Genomic DNA, 16567 nt, shown 5'->3' on the forward strand with positions numbered 1-16567 from the left:
CAACATTCGTTTTCCTATGTCACGTGGGTAAAGGTTGTTGCAAGGGTGCCCATAATACGGTCCGCGGGCCAGATCAACCCCCGTTCCAACGGCGAGAGCACCTCAAGGTAAGATCATGGAAAATCAAAATAACCTGCACTTTTAAATATGTCCACCGGGTGTCGCAAATGTGTTCACACCCTCAAAATTTACAGGCTTTACAGGACTTATTATTACCTTATGTTCTTTTCACTACTTTTTGTATATTTTAGTACTTCTCCCATATAGTTTCTTAATTTTTTAAACATATAGTTTACACTTTTCATGTTTCACTTTTTCTACATTCCAGTATTTTAAATTATTCAGTACTTTTGTGTATTTTACAGTACTTTTTAGTACGTTTTCATACTATATAGAATTTTTTTTATACTTAACAATACTTTTGAAAACTTTACACAAGCGTTTACCTTTTTTCATACCACTATATTGCTTTTACAGTTTTATTCATAGTACTTTTTCATATCCATCCATCCATTTACTGACCTGCTGTACTTCTCAGTAGTTTTTTCATGATTTAGACGAGATTTGATACTTTAACCATAATTTTTGGTAGCCTTTCATGATTAGTCTGAAAAAAAAAGATTATTTTGACATTTAGTTATAAAATGTATAGAAGAAGAAAAATCAGGCGGGCAAACACATTCAAGGCAAGACGGTCAAATAAAATTCATTTACAAGGACAGGAATCCTTAATTATCGTTATTTAATATATATATATATCTATATGTAGATAGAAATAGATATAGATAGAAAGATTGATATAAACAGATATAGATAGATAGAAACATGGATATAGATAGATATTTAGATGGATAGATAAAAAGATTGTTAGAAACAGATATAGATAGATATTTAGATAGATGGATAGATAGATAAAAAGACATAGATAGAAAGATTGATAGAAACATATAGATATATAGAAAGATTAATGGAAACAGTTAGATATAGATAGAAAGATTGATAGAAACAGATATAGATAGATGGATGGATATGGATAGAAAGATTGATAGAAACAGATGGATAGATATAGATAGAAAGATTGATAGAAACATAGATAGATAGATATAGATAGAAAGATTGATAGAAAGATAGATAGATATAGATAGAAAGATTGATAGAAACGGTTAGATGGATAAAAACATAGATAGAAAGACTGATAGAAACAGATATAGATAGATAGGTAGGTAGATAAATAGATCGATATAGATAGAAAGATGGATAGATACAGGTATAGATAGATAGAAACATATATAGATATTTAGAAAGATAGATATAGATAGAAACATGTATAGATAGATATTTAGAAAGATAGTTAGATATTTAGAAAGATAGATAGAAAGATTGATAGAAACAGATATAGATAGATAGATAGAAAGATTGATAGAGACAGATATAGATAGATAGATAAATAGATACTGTATAGATAGATAGACAGATGGATAGATAGAAAGATTGATAGAAATATAGATAATAGACACTATAGATAGATAGATAAAAAGATTGATAGAAACAAATATAGATATTTAGATACTGTATAGATAGATAGATAGAAACAGATAGATAGATGGATAGAAAGATTGATAGAGACAGATATAGATGGATAAATAAATAGATACTGTATAGATAGACAGATGGATAGATAGAAATATTGATACAAACAGATATAGAAAGATAGATAATAGATACTGTATGGATAGATAAATAGATAAAAAGATTGATAGAAACAGATAAAGATATTTAGATAAATAGATACTGAATAGATAGATAGAAACATCGATATAGATAGATCTTTACAAAGAGAGAGACACATAGACGAATAGATGGATAGATAGATAGATGGATGGATGGATAAAAGTCTCGTTTATCTGATTAAATTAATTGATTTCAGTCATCAGTCGATTATGAAAATTCAAAATAGATATAAACTGTTTCCTCTATTTAAAATAGAAATATCAACATGTAAAAGCGTCACTTAAACTAGTTTTAGTTGATTAGATGAATAAGCGTAATTTAATAATACAAAAAAAAAAGAAATATTTAAATGTATAAACAAACGCACCGGTTATTCGGAGGTCAAAATCCCGAGGCGTCTTGAAGGCATCAGCAAATGATCTCTTTCACGTGCAGAAACTCTCCTTTCACTTTAGTTCAAAAATGTCCTTTTTCGCCTATTCTCTATGAATTATTTTTCAAAATACTCCAATTATTCTACATCAACTATCGGTAAGTTTAAATATTGAGACTCTAAATTGTCACTGGAGTGTTAGTGATTTCACGCGCCATTTTTTGTTTTGGGGGTACCGTACGCGTATAAAGTCATAACAAATGTCTCAACCTACGAGTATTTCTTATTTTTATTCGTAAATGAATCTATTGAGCTTATTATTCCAATTTAGTTTTTTTTTTTATAATGCAGACTATTTACATTTACACCATAATGAAGATGTCCGCCCTCCACTAGGTGGCGCCTAATTACTCAGGGGCCAGACTAGTATATTGGAAAGAGAGAGGGAGTAAAAGAAAGAGAACAAGAGGGAAAGATAAAGATAGAAGAAAGTAAAGGCAGTGAGAGAAAAGGAAAGAGAGAACAAGAAATTGAGAAAGAGAGGCAAGGAGGGAACAATGGAGGAGAGAGTACAAAAAGAGGAAGAGAGAGAAAGAAAAAAAATGAGAGGAAGAGTGAAAAGAGAGCAAGAATGTGAGAAACAAAAGTGATAAAAAGAGAAGTAATGAGAGAGGGAAAGAAAGAAAGAGAAGGAGATAAAGAGAGAAGGGGAAAGCAAGAAAAAGAGAAGAGAGCGAGAATGTGAGAAACAAAAGTGATAAAAAGAGAAGTAATGAGAGAGGGAAAGAAAGAAAGAGAAGGAGATAAAGAGAGAAGGGGAAAGCAAGAGAAAAAGAGAAGAGAGCGAGAATGTGAGAAACAAAAGTGATAAAAAGAGAAATAGTGAGAGAGGGGGGAAAGAGAAAGAAAGAAAGATAGAAGGAGTAGGCAAGAGAAAAGAGATAATGTGAGAAACAAAATTGATAAAAAGAAATAGTTTGAGAGGGAAAGAAGGAGAGAAAGAAAGTAGGAGAGAAAGATAGAAGGGGTAGGCAAGAGAAAAAGAGTGAGAATGTGAGAAACAAAAGTGATCAAAAGGGAAATAGTGAGAGAGGGGGAAAGAAAGAGGAGAGAAAGAGAGAAGGGGAAAGCAAGACAAAGAGTAAAGAGAAAGAGAGAGAATATGAGAAACAAAAGCGATAAGAAGAGAAATAGTGAGAGAGGGGGAAAGAGAAAGAAAGGAGAGAAAGGTAGAAGGGTTAGGCAAGAGAAAAAGAGAGTGAGAATGTGAGAAACAAAAGTGACCAAAAGAGAACTAGTGAGAGAGGGGGAAAGAAAGGGAAAGAGAGAAGGGGAAAGCAAGAGAAAGACAAAAAGAGAGAGAATGTGAGAAACAAAAGTGATAAAAAGAGAAATAGTGAGAGAGGGGGATAGAAAGAGAGAAAGAAAGAGAGAAGGGGAAAGCAATAGAAAAGGAAAAAAGGGAGCAAAAGAAGGTAAATGACAGAGAAATAGACCAAGAGGAACAAAGAAAGAGATGGAGAGAGTAAAAGAGAGAGAGAGAAAAGGGGAAGAAGAAAGAGAAAAAGAAATACAAATAGTCTTGTCTTAAAATGATGAAAACTTAATTCAATTTTTGTTTTTGAATCAAGTTTTCTTCCCTACGATCATGAACTTTCTTCTTTCTTTCTCTTATTCTATTTTTTTCTTATCTTTCTTTAATTCGATTTTTTTCTGTCTTTGTCTCTTTCTTTCTTACTTTCTCTCTCGCTCTTTCTTTGGTTCTTTCTTTTTTTCTCTCTTTCCTTTTTTTCTTTCTGTCTTTCTCTTGATTTATTTCCCTCATTTTTTTTCTCTGACCTTTTTTTCTTTTTCTCATGCTATTTTTCTTTCTTTCCTTTTTTATTTTTCTCTTGTTTCTTTCAATCATTCTATTTTTTCTTATCTTTCTTTCACTCATTCTATTTTTTCTTTCTATCCCTCTCTGTTTCTTTGTCTCTTTTTTTCTTTCTTACTCTGTGTTTCTTTCTTTCATTCGATTTTTCTCTCTCATCTTTCTTTCTCCCGTTCTATTTTTGTTGTTTTATCTCTTTTTCTGTGTTTCTTTCTCTCACTCAATTATTTTTCTTATCTTTCTCTCATTCTATTATCTTTCTTTGTGTCTTTCTTTCTTTCTTTCTTTCCTTTTTTCTTTTTTTCTTTCTCTTTCCCTCATTCTTTTTTTTCTCTTTTCCTCTTATCTTTCTTTCACTCATTCTATTTTTTCTTTCTTTCACTCTTTCTTTGTCTCTTTTTTTTTCTTTCTTACTCTGTGTTTCTTTCTCTCATTCGATTTTTCTCTCTCATCTTTCTTTCTCCTGTTCTATTTTTTGTTGTTTTATTTCTTTTTCTGTGTTTCTTTCTCTCACTCTATTTTTTTCTTATCTTTCTCTCAATTTATTATCTTCTTTCTTTGTGTCTTTCCTTTTCTCTTTCTTTCCTTTTTTCTTTTTTTCTTTCTCTTTATCTCTTTCCCTCATTCTTTTTTTTCTTTTATCTTTCACTCATTCTATTTTTTCTTTCTTTCACTCTTTCTTTGTCCCTTTTTTCTTTCTTACTCTGTGTTTCTTTCTCTCAATCATTATTTCTCTCTCATCTTTCTTTCTCTCGTTCTACTTTTTGTTGTTTTCTTTCTTTTTCTGTTTCTTTCTCTCACTCTATTTTTTTCTTATCTTTCTCTCATTCTATCATCTTCTTTGTGTCTTTCTTTCTTTCCTTTTTTCTTATTTTCTTTCTCTCTCTTTATCTCTTTCCCTCATTCTTTTTTTTCTTTTTCTCTTATCTTTCTTTTTCATTCTCCCTGTCTGCTCCTCCTATTTCTCTGTCTTCCTTACACTTTCATCCACAAGTCCCCCACGAGAGTGTTATTTCTACCATGCCCCCCCCCCCCCCCCCCCCCCCCCGAGCTAAACTGAATTTGCCCCCCCCCCCCCCCTTTTGGGAACGGGGGAGGAGGGGAGGGGACGCTACATCTTGTCCTCCCTTTTCCAGCCGTCCAACTCAAGTTAGTTATTAACTCGGCCTTTCCAGTCTTTTCAGGGGCCGGTCGAGGTCCTCACGTCCCAACATGGCCGACGCGGACCACCGCCCGCAGGAGAGCGTCTCAAAAGCCGGGTCCCGTCACGTCTATAAAGCGGTCGGGGACGGGACGGAACGCGATGCCGAAGGAGAGACGGTCGTCTCCGAGGAACCGCAGGGGGCCGAGTGGGACGCCGAGTGGGACGCCCTGTGTCCGCCGGGGTCCCGCGTCGCCCCGCAAGGTGATTCCAATTTCAATTTCAAATTCTTCTCGCTGCTTTTCATTTGGAGCGCCATCTATATCTACAATCTATTCCACACTTACCCATCGGGAATCAGTCACGCTTATCAGGGGCCTTGGCGTCTTTCCCAGGGACACACCGAATACTGGGATAGATAGATAGAAAGATTGATAGAAACATAGATATAGATAGATATCTAGATAGATAGATACTGTAGATAGATAGATAAATGAATAGATAGACAGATAGATGGATAGATAGGTACCGTAGATAGATAGATAGATAGATAGATACCATAAATAGAGATAGATAGATAGATAGAGATACTGTAGATAGATAGATAATTTTCAGGTGCAGGAAGGTTGACAAACTGATGTAGTTAGATAGATAGATGTATAGAGATAGATACCATTGATAGATAGATGGATAGATATAGATACCAAGTTAGATAAATAATTATTTTCAGGTGCAGGAAGGTTGACAAAACAATATAGATATAGATACCATATATATATATATATATATATATATATATATATATATATATATATAGATACCATAGATAGATAGATAGAAAGATCGATAGAAACATAGATATAGATAGATATTTAGATAGATAGATACTGTAGATAGATAGATACCATAAATAGAGATAGATAGATAGATTTTTTTCAGGTGCAGGAAGGTTGACAAAACGATATAAATATATAGATATAGATACATATAGATACCATAGATAGATGGATGGATAGATAGATAGAAAGATTGATAGAAACATAGATATTTAGATAGATCGATAGATGGATGGATAGAAACATAGATATAGATAGATATTTAGATAGATACTGTAGATAGATAGATACCATAAATAGAGATAGATAGATAGATAGATGGATTATTTTCAGGTGCAGGAAGGTTGACTAAACGACATAGATAAATATATAGCTATAGATACCATATATAGATAGATATAGATACCATAGATAAATAGATAGATCGATAGAAACATAGATATAGGTAAAGGTTTAGATAGATAGATACTGTAGAGAGATAAATGGATAGATAGATAGAAATATTGATAGAAACATAGATATAGATAGACATTCGATTCCTGTTGAAAAGTATGGTAACATAAACCGAATACTAGAATATTGCAGCAGCAGTGGGCCGTCAGGGCCCGCAAGCCCTTCTATGCTGGCCTTAAATATCTCAAGATCACGTGTCGTGATTATGTGATCTATCAGCTTCCTTTAATGGTTTCCCCCCCGTTGTGCTGCTTCGACATGTGTGCCTGTGGCATGAAAATTCATGTTTTTTCAATCATAGAGAAAACATTAAAACGTCAACACTCTGGAATTGGAATTTTCCCCGAGTTGTGAGAGCATGAATTTGTGCGGTGATTTATGTTTTTGCGTTTGGGAACCAACCACATACTATATACACAAAACCTATAAAAACCATTATCCCTCATAATCTTTGACATAACATAATCCTGCTGTATTTCAATGCATTTCCTGGGATTTTTTTTGTCTTCAGGACCAAATACGTCAATAGTAAGCAAAGTAAATGGTTTTGTTGAGCGTTTACACCTTTACACCAGCAGGTTGCGCCAAAGCCCAAATAAGCAAAGCAAAATGAACACGTGAGTTTTTTGGGGAGAAAATAGGTGCGTATTGGAAACAATTGTCAGCAAAATTTGGACTAATTCAAAGCTCTTCTGGTAGGCCTCTGGAATCTACTTAATTGTAAATATATATTTTTTTTACTAAGCAACTAAGATTCTCATTCCTGCTCTCTCTTTTCTCTCTCTTTTTCCTCTCCCTCTCTTTATTTTATCTCTCTATCTCTCTCTTCATCACTTCTTCTCTCACTCTATCTCTCTTTTACTCTCTGTCTCTCTTTGTTCCTCTTTGTCTATTTCTCTGTGTCATTTTGCTCTTTTACTTTTCTCACTTTCTCTTGTTTTCCCCTTCACTCTTTCTCTCCTTCTCTCCTCTCTCTTTCTTTCTTTTTCTCTTTGTATTACTTTCTTTCTCTCTCTTCCTTCCCCCTTTTACTATTTCTCTTTTTATATATTTTTTCTCACATTCTCGCTCTCTCTCTTTTCTCTCTTTTTCTCTCTCTTTAATCTACTAGTTGGACACCCCTGTTATAGAATATACATCACAATATTTACTGTATAATCTTGAAATTTACTGGTTAAGTTGTCCTCAAACGTTTTTAAAACTTACAAGGGTGCCATGTCTAATCTCATTGCAGCCGATATTCAAAACATAGTTATCAATGGCGAAACAGTGGCTTAGTGGTTAGCGCGTGTGCGGCACAGTTCTAAGGTCGTGAGATTGAATCCTCCTGTGTGGAGTTTGCATGTTCTCCCCGTGCTTGCGCGGGTTCCCTCCCACATTCCAAACATATGCATGTCAGGTTAATTGTCCCTAGGTGTGAATGAGAGTGAGTTGTCTGTCCCTACGTTTCCTGCGATTGGCTGGCAACCAGTTCAAGATTCCTGGGATTCCTGGGACAGACAGGATAGATGATGAATCAGGATATCGAAAATAAACGGGAGAAACTAGACGGGAAACCAAAACGGGAGAAAATAATAAACAAGACAAAGAATAGACGGGAACTTAACAGAAAACCTATATTAAACAGGACAAAATAAGCAGCATTATTCTGCATTTTTGTTCAGGAAAATTCACCCGTCCTGTCCCCGTTTCTTCACACAGAGAAACCAAAGAACTGTCCCGGTCTTGGTTTGTTCTACGCCTTCCTGGCCACGGTCTTCCTCTCCATCATCTCCCTCCTGGTGAAGACCATCCAGGGATTGCACGCCATCCAAATGAGCGGCATTCGCTGCTTCTTCCAGATGTTATTCATCGCGCCATTACTCATTTACCACAAGTAAGCAGGATTCGAGAACCAAAAACCCAAAAACCGGGACCCCATTCCAGTCTCCCTTCAGGACCGGCTTCCTGGGTCCCCGGAATAAGCGCCTCATCCTGGTTCTCCGGGGGTTCCTGGGTTCCAACGCCATGATCCTGATCTTCTACGCCGTGCAGCAGATGCCGCTCGCCGATGCTATCGTCATCACCTTCAGGTGAGCTTGCAAAAGGATCAGCCCCCTTGCTGATTTCTGTGTTTTTTTGCAGATAATCCAAAGTTCTGATCCTCAAACTGTAGTTTTGAAATGTTGGTTACATTTATCCAGAAACGAATGGCGAGTGGGGCCACCTCGGGAGTGATAACAGATATCAAATAGTTGCGATAATCGGTAATGAGTAGTTCAGAATGCTGTGAAGGGATTTCGGCCCACTCTTCTTTGCAAAATGGTTTCAAATCTGCCCTATTGGAAGGTTTTTCAGCATGAACTTCTCATTGAAGGTCACACCACCGCATCTCAATTGGTTTTAAATCCGAACTTTGACTTGACGTCTCCCCCCACTCTTCTTTGCAAAATGGTTTCAAATCTGCCCTATTGGAAGGTTTTCCAGCATGAACTTCTCATTGAAGGTCACACCACCGCATCTCGATTGGTTTTAAATCCGAACTTTGACTTGACGTCTCCCCCCACTCTTCTTTGCAAAATGGTTTCAAATCTGCCCTATTGGAAGGTTTTCCTGCATGAACTTCTCATTGAAGGTCACACCACCTCATCTCGATTAGTTTCAAATCCAAGCTCTGACTTGACGTCTCCCCCCACTCTTCTTTGCAAAATGGTTTCAAATCTGCCCTATTGGAAAGTTTTCCAGCATAAACTTCTCATTAAAGTCACACCACCGCATTTCGATTGGTTTTAAATCCGAACTTTGACTTGACGTCTCCCCCCACTCTTCTTTGCAAAATGGTTTTAAATCTGCCCTATTGGAAGGTTTTCCAGCATGAACTTCTCATTGAAGGTCACACCACCGCATCTCGATTGGTTTTAAATCTGAACTTTGACTTGATGTCTCCCCCCACTCTTCTTTGCAAAATAGTTTCAAATCTGCCGTATTGGAAGGTTTTCCTGTCAGGGCCAGAACGGAGACAGGACCCACTTGCGTTATGTTTCTCTCAGTTTTATTGGGAAGAAAGGAAAGGGTTGCACACACGATCCGGTGGTCGCTGGAGGCGGGTCGCAGGTGTCGGGAACAGATAAAACGGGTCAGTAGCCGGGAAAGGCAACTACCGGCTCATTAGGGGCATTAAGGATTCAGTGCCTTGCCCAAGGACACTTCGACATGACACGGTGGCATCAGGAATCGATCCCAAGACGACCGATTTACCTTCTGAGCTACTGCCGTATGAGTTTTTCCTTGTCCTCATGTTGGTTTAAGATCAGGGGATGGTATCATTGTAACCTGTGCAATGAACCATCGTTAAGTTCTTCAAGACCCTGAAGGTACCGATTGTTTTAATCAGCTATATTGGACGGGAGAGCAAAAACGTGGTTGGGGTCGTAAGCGATTCGTCAGCCAGGAAAGGAGAGTGGACGTGGTCAGGGACAAAAGAGGTCGAAAGCCGGGACAGGAGAGTAGCCGTGGTCAGGATCGAAAACGGGTCGAAGCCGGGGCCCAGACAGGAGGAAAAAACAGGTGGGAGTCAGGGTTGAAAAAGGCCTGCCTAGTGTTAATTGAGGTTAGCAGACGGACTGACAAAAGGAGACGGATAAGATTGCACACACGATGCATTGATCGTTGGTTGCGGGGAGCAGGTCGCTCTGAACGCGGAGGTGGCGAGCGATGGCGGTGTCAGGAACGAAAAAAACCGGGTCAGTAGCCAGGGACAGGAGAGCAAAAAAACGCGGTCAGGATCAGCAACGAGTGGAAAGCCAGGAGAGGAGAGTAGACGTGGTCAGGATCAAAAAAACGCTCGTAACCGGAGACAGACGGGAGCAAAAACGGGACAGGTGGGAGTCAGGGTCGAAAAAGGCTTGCCTAGTATACACTGAGGTTCGCAGATGGACTGACAACTGGTGACATATGGACATGGGTTTAAATAGGGACACGGAGCCAATCAGCGTCCAAGACAGCTGACTCACATCAGTAATCATGACATTTCCAGCATGAACTTCTCATTGACGGTCACACCACATCATCTCGATCGAATCTTCTTTGTCCTGTTTATTATTTTCTCTTGTTTTCGTTCCCGTCTAGTTTGTCCTGTTTATTTTTGAAATCATTTTTCTATATCAATCCTGTCTGTCCCGTTCTGTCCGGTATCGACCCCATCCGTCCGATATCAACTCGGGCACTTGGAATCGATCTCGTCGGTCTCTGGCTTCCTGTCTTTCCACGCCAGACCGGCTGCCGAACGCACATGACTCCCTATTTCCCGGAAAATAAAAAGCTTATGTGAGAACCTCACGCGTCTGGGTCCTGATCCTGTTCTGGTTCTTGACACAGCCCTGTTGAGGTCAGTGTTCATGACTCCTCTATAAGAAAGAGACTGGCGAAAAATGGCATCCATTGGAGTTTTCCAAGGCATAAAAACACTGTAGTCATGAAAGGACACAAGTCGTCTCACAACAAGCATCTTGATTATCCTCAAAAGTTTTTGGAAGGTGTGCAACCCGTTACATCTGGCGTCCGCCCATCAGTTCCTGCCTTCAAAGTTGCTTCATGCAGCAGGACATCCATCCATCCATTATCTGCACCGCTTATCCTCAGTAGGGTCGCGGGGGTGCTGGAGCCCATCCAAGCCATCCTTGGGCAGTGGGCTGGGGACACCCTGAACTGGTTGCCAGCCAATCCCAGGGCACACAGAGACAGACACCTCATTCGCTCATTCACACCTAGGGACAATTTGGAGGAATGTGGGAGGAAACCGGAGTGCTCGGGGGAAACCCACGCAAGCACGAGGAGAACATGCAAACTCCACACAGGAAGGTTCGATCTCATGACGTCAGAACTGTGCCGCACACGCGTGCAGCAGGACAACGATCCTAAAAACACCAGCAATTGAGATACTGTGGTGTGACCTTAAACCTTTCAATACAGCAGATCTGAACCAAAATTGCAAAGAAGAATGGGACAAAATTCAAAGGTGACCATCCAAAGTGTTGCTTTTCAGTAAACCCATCTTCATCTCACTGCTGGCCTGGGTATTCTTAAAGGAGAAGTGCACAATTTTGGACTGCGTCTTCACGGTGTTCACTTTGACCGGGGTGGTCCTGGTCGCCCGGCCGCCATTCCTTTTCGGGGACGATATCCGGGACATCGAAGGAAACTACGAAAACCACGTTAAAGGGACCGTCGCTGCTTTTGCCGGTGAATTACCCGTTTGATATTTCATGGTATCACACTTGCAACACTGGTATCAGTACACCTCTATAACCAGTAATAGAAAACATGTAGGTCTATGTATCATCATTTACTGTTTCTCAACCGTTTTCCATCATGAACCCCCTAGGAAGAAGAAAACCTCTCAAGCAATCACTTAATATGTTGTTATTCGGCACACTTTCACCCCTAAAAAATTCAACAGGCTTCTCAGTGTGATTGGGGTGTAGTGTGTGTTAGGAATTAAATTATTAAAATGTACCGTTAACCAAATTGTTCGGATGAGTTATCTGACTCCATTAACCAAACACAACCTACATTCACTTAACAATGCGCGCTCGTTTGAGAGAAAAATGAACAACAGACCGGCGATTAAATTTCTTAAACAATTTAAATAAGTGAACTCCATCGAATATGTGGCCGAATTAGTGTCAATCGAGTCTCTGTCAAGCCTCCTCTCTCGATCTTCTGCTTCTCCTCTCGGCCCACGTTTTTTCCGCAAGGTAGTGTGCCGGCTCCTCCCATGGGCGTGCCAATGAAAGCCCCCTTGTGGGGTCCGCCCCCTCGCCTCGATGTCTGGAAAAACTCAAAACAGGAGAGCATTTCTACATCATCAGGGCCTTGTTATCCAAACATTGCCTGCCGTCCCCCGTCAGTCCTGTTATCAAAATTCAAAAATCGCTTTTTTTTTTTCAAACATGTTTATTCATGTAGTTTAACATGTTATATTGTACATGTGTTTCCTTATATCATATGTATTGTTAATGAACATTTTGTTGCGAGACACTGAGTTGCTCGACATGAATGAGGTTTGTTATAAAAAAAAGTTCAAAAGTTAAGTAGTTTGGACGTTCACTGTAGAATATAATGCATCAAAGCAAGTGAGCCGTTTGAGAACTGGCTCCCTTGAATGAGTTGAGCCGAAAAAGCCGGTTCTCTAAAAAAGGGACGGACTTTAGCTACACAACTCGAACTTGTTTGACTTACCGTATTTTCCGCACTATAAGGCTCACCTAAAAGTCTTAATTTTTTTCAAAAGCTGACCATGCGCCTTATAACACAGTGCGCCTTATATATGGCTCAATATTGAATTTGCAAGGTCTCGCAACTTACTCAACAGCCGCCGACTCGATTTTACCCCGAACGTGGAGTAGTCCGCGGTGTATGATGGGATTTATATACCGGCGTTTCATTGGCTAACCAATGTGTCAATCATCATTTGAATCGATCACTATTGGCTGAAGTTATTCGGAGCCTCGGATTGGCTAGATGGCCAAAACAAACCCTGCAATCGGCCGAGTTTAGCAATGGCGTAGCAAGCTTGCTAAAGTACACCATAAAGAAACATGTTTTATTAGTCTGTATTTGCAAATAATTTACTTTCCTGGATTGACTTCACTCACGGTTGTAAGAAGACCATGATTGCATATCATTATTGAACGTGAGAACTTAGGTGAGTTATGCGGCTTTATATTTTCCCGGTATCTTGTTTTAGAACCATCTTGATGTTGCTGTGATGAGTTGAGTGAATTCAACTCGATTCCAAGTGTTTATTGTCATATGCACAGTTAAGTTGCGAGCGAAAAAGAAAATAGAAACTAAGGAATGGTTGGCATTTCTTGAATCCCAAGTCTTTAACCTTCCGAATGATGGAACGATGCATTTGAGTGACATCGTACGGACACCGCATCCGCACGTGTCTACAACACGTATTTGCTTCTTTGCAAGCTTTGGGAATGTTAAGGGGGTAATCAGTTGGACTGAACCATCTGACTGTTTTGTCCACGTTCCCATTGTAGCGCCTTATAATCCGGTGCGCCTTATCTATGGAAGATATAGGACCAAAAACTATTTTTTGGGGGTGCGCCCTATAACCCGGTGCGCCCTATAGTGCGGAAAATACGGTAATTGATTTGCTGTTTGGTGATAGTCGGTGTATACCGGATGGTACCCTTCATTGCCAAATTTGCATTTTTTCGTACAGATTTTCTTGTACGTCGTACACGTTTTAAAATGCATAATAAACGTACTTTGTACGGCAAAAACGTATGCATACTTAATCTTCCCTCGCCGACAAGCACCACAACAATGACGTCATGTCGAAGCAACGAGATCTCGTTTTCCGAGATGGGCGTGCAGACGAAAACTCGAACCGCGAGACCAAAACAACAATGGCGAATTCTGTTTTTTTTAAAAAAAGTAATCGGGTAATAATGAAAATTTTGTGTCAAAAAAGTTGATTTGACACTATGCGTCGCCAGAAAAAATGATGCGTCGGGGACGCGGGCGAACCAGAACACTGTAAACGTCACGCAAGTGGGTCCTGTTTCCGTTCTGGTCCTGACACAGGGGTGACTTCTTTATCCGGTTCCTATTTCTAGATTAATTGTAAAAATATATTAGTAGGGGAAAATTTTGTAATTTGAATATCTAAATATCTGTCTGCTCAGACAGCACCATATGAATGTAAATCTTTTCTCTTGTCAAACAATAAAACAAACAGGGAAACATTTTACCTTTGAAAAGTGATGGATCCCGGAAACTCGCATGCTCAAAAATCTAGGGGTCCCAACAGAGATCCATGGGTCCCCAAAATTTAGTCTTATCCAGGTTGAAATTGTAAATCGGCGACAAATATTTACCGCAAATTCCGGACTATAGAGCGCACCTGATTATAAGCCGCACCCGCCACATTTTAAGAGGATGACCGCTTTTGTACTCACACAAGCAGCACCTGTATATAAGCCGCATGTAGTATAATCACAAAATTAGCCCAAACTCTACTTTGAGTCCTGCGATATTATCTGAACATTAAGTATTCAGTTCACCAACCACAGCTGGCAAAATAACGGAAAATGATACCCGTACTTAAAATTTGATGCAGACCTGCAGAGTCCGGGTCCCATTAAAAGTAATCCAAGGAAAAAAAGTATATTTCCAAAGGTAAGGGTGGGAAAAATATATATATCCACTACTGTCTGCCGTGTCCACAAACACTCACCTTTACCGGTCCCCACTTCCTGTCATCCTTCCGCGTCTGTCCCTTCTTTTTAATTGGTCAGTGCAAGACTTATCAGAATAAGTGTCAAAAATAAATACATTACAAAAATATACATATTATACATGGTTACACATATTTACAAAGAAAGACGGTACACCGAGAGAGTTTTCAAAGCTTTAATAATGATATTATAACTTTCATCCCAAACCGTGTCTGTGAAGGGTAGCAAAACGCTACTAACAACACGCTCGCAATACAGTTAACGGGTCTGTTAAAAAACCATACCGTACATGTAGAAATCACGGAAAACCGTTCTCATCTTCCTCCTTATAACTGACGTCATCAAAGTTGTCTTCCTTCAGTATGGGAAAGAGACTTTGTCTTCGTCCAACGCTCCCTTATTCAAAAACACGCAAGCAACACGCTCGCAAGGTACAGTTTTGCGTGCAGTAACTCTTGTTTCCTTCTTTATCGGACTGCTCGATTGCGTTTAGCTTGTAAATCAGTTATCACTTCAAGAGTTTTCAGTTCACAACAATATTGTACATTATACAAAATAATATTGCTGAAATATTAGTCGAAATATTCATGCCGTTTTAATCACTTCAGATTTTTCAGTTCATATATTCTTTGTGGTTTGCTGTCCCGCCATAGTTGTAATGCCTTCTCAAGGTCCTATCCATTATCATCCTCATAGCGTCACCAGGAATATAATTGAGTCCATTTTGGCAGAAAAGTCATTTCTTGCTAGGAGTATTCTTTTGTTTATTTTCTTTCGTCGAATCGTTCGCTTCAGCACACGTGTTTTCCTTGCCTCCGTGATCTTCCGAAGAAGAGGTGTAATTGCTCTTTATATTAAGACAGTTATAGAATATGTGCTCCCTTAGTCATAGGTATATCTAGGAGAGTGGTATCTCTCTAATCAGGGTATTCCTTCTGAATGTTTCCATAGCAACAATTTCAGACGCCTGCACCATGATTGTCCTGCGCAAGCTAGGAAAGAGCGTCCATTACTACCTCTCAATCTGGTATTTCGCCGTCGTCGGCTTCATGGAGTGCGTGGTGGTCGTCGGGATCCTCCGGGAGTTTCGGATTCCTCCCTGCGGCCGGGACCGCTGGATGCTGATCCTGAGCGCCGTCCTGGCCATCGTGGGCCAGAGTTTCCTGACCAAAGCCCTGCAACTGGAGGAGGCCGCCCCCGTGGCCCTGATGAGGACCCTAGATGTCGTGCTGGCCTTCTTCTTTCAGTTTGTTTTTTTAGGCCTGGTGCCCAGTTGGTGGAGCCTCGGAGGGGCCCTGTGCATCGTGTTGAGCACCACCGGCGTAGTATTGAGGAAGTGGAGGGTCAAGTCACGCAGGAGCTAAAACCGATTGTTTCGGTGGTTGGTTCCTCCGTTCTTAGTAGCATTCTAACCAAGCTCTTTCCATGAGTGCAGTGGTACCTCTACTTACAAATGTTTTAGGTTACAAAGTACCTGAAAGTAAAAGTGTTGCCTCTAGTTACAAAGGCTGGAAACCCAACATGCGTCAATCTCAGCCTGCTCTTCGTGTCTCCTTCCCGCTCTGTAATGAAGGATTTTATACATTTGACGATAAGGGATTTTCATCTCATCTCATTAACCGTACCGCTTATCCTCATTAGGGTCGCGGGGGGGCTGGAGCCCATCCCAGCCATCTCCGGGCAGTGGGCAGGGGACACCCTGAACTAGTTGCCGGCCAATCGCAGGGCACACAGGGACAGACAACTCATTCGCTCATTCACACCTAGGGACAATTTGGGCCGGCCAATTCACCTGACTTGCATGTTTTTGGAATGTGGGAGGAAACCGAAGTGCCCGGAGGAAACCCACGCAAGCACGGGGAGAACATACAAACTCCGCACAGGAAGTCTGGAGCTGGATTTGACCCCATGACAGGTTCCCATGAC

The 16567-nt window shown here is 39.9% G+C and overlaps 1 protein-coding gene across 1 annotated transcript; it reads left to right on the top strand.

Moving 5' to 3' along the window:
* Positions 1-36: 36 nt before the first annotated feature.
* On the top strand, positions 37-16233 carry LOC148347845 (solute carrier family 35 member G1-like). Its single transcript, XM_088323788.1, has 6 exons — positions 37-107; positions 5153-5382; positions 8109-8283; positions 8345-8479; positions 11431-11627; positions 15593-16233. Exons 2-6 carry the CDS (start codon positions 5190-5192, stop codon positions 16003-16005), a joined length of 1113 nt encoding a protein of 370 aa, XP_088179914.1. The 5' UTR covers positions 37-107; positions 5153-5189; the 3' UTR covers positions 16006-16233.
* The last annotated feature ends 334 nt before the right edge of the window (positions 16234-16567 follow it).

The sequence above is a fragment of the Urocampus carinirostris genome, chromosome 19 (assembly GCF_059441175.1).
Source record: "Urocampus carinirostris isolate Australia breed hairy pipefish chromosome 19, RoL_Ucar_1.0, whole genome shotgun sequence".
Lineage (NCBI taxonomy): Eukaryota > Metazoa > Chordata > Actinopteri > Syngnathiformes > Syngnathidae > Urocampus > Urocampus carinirostris.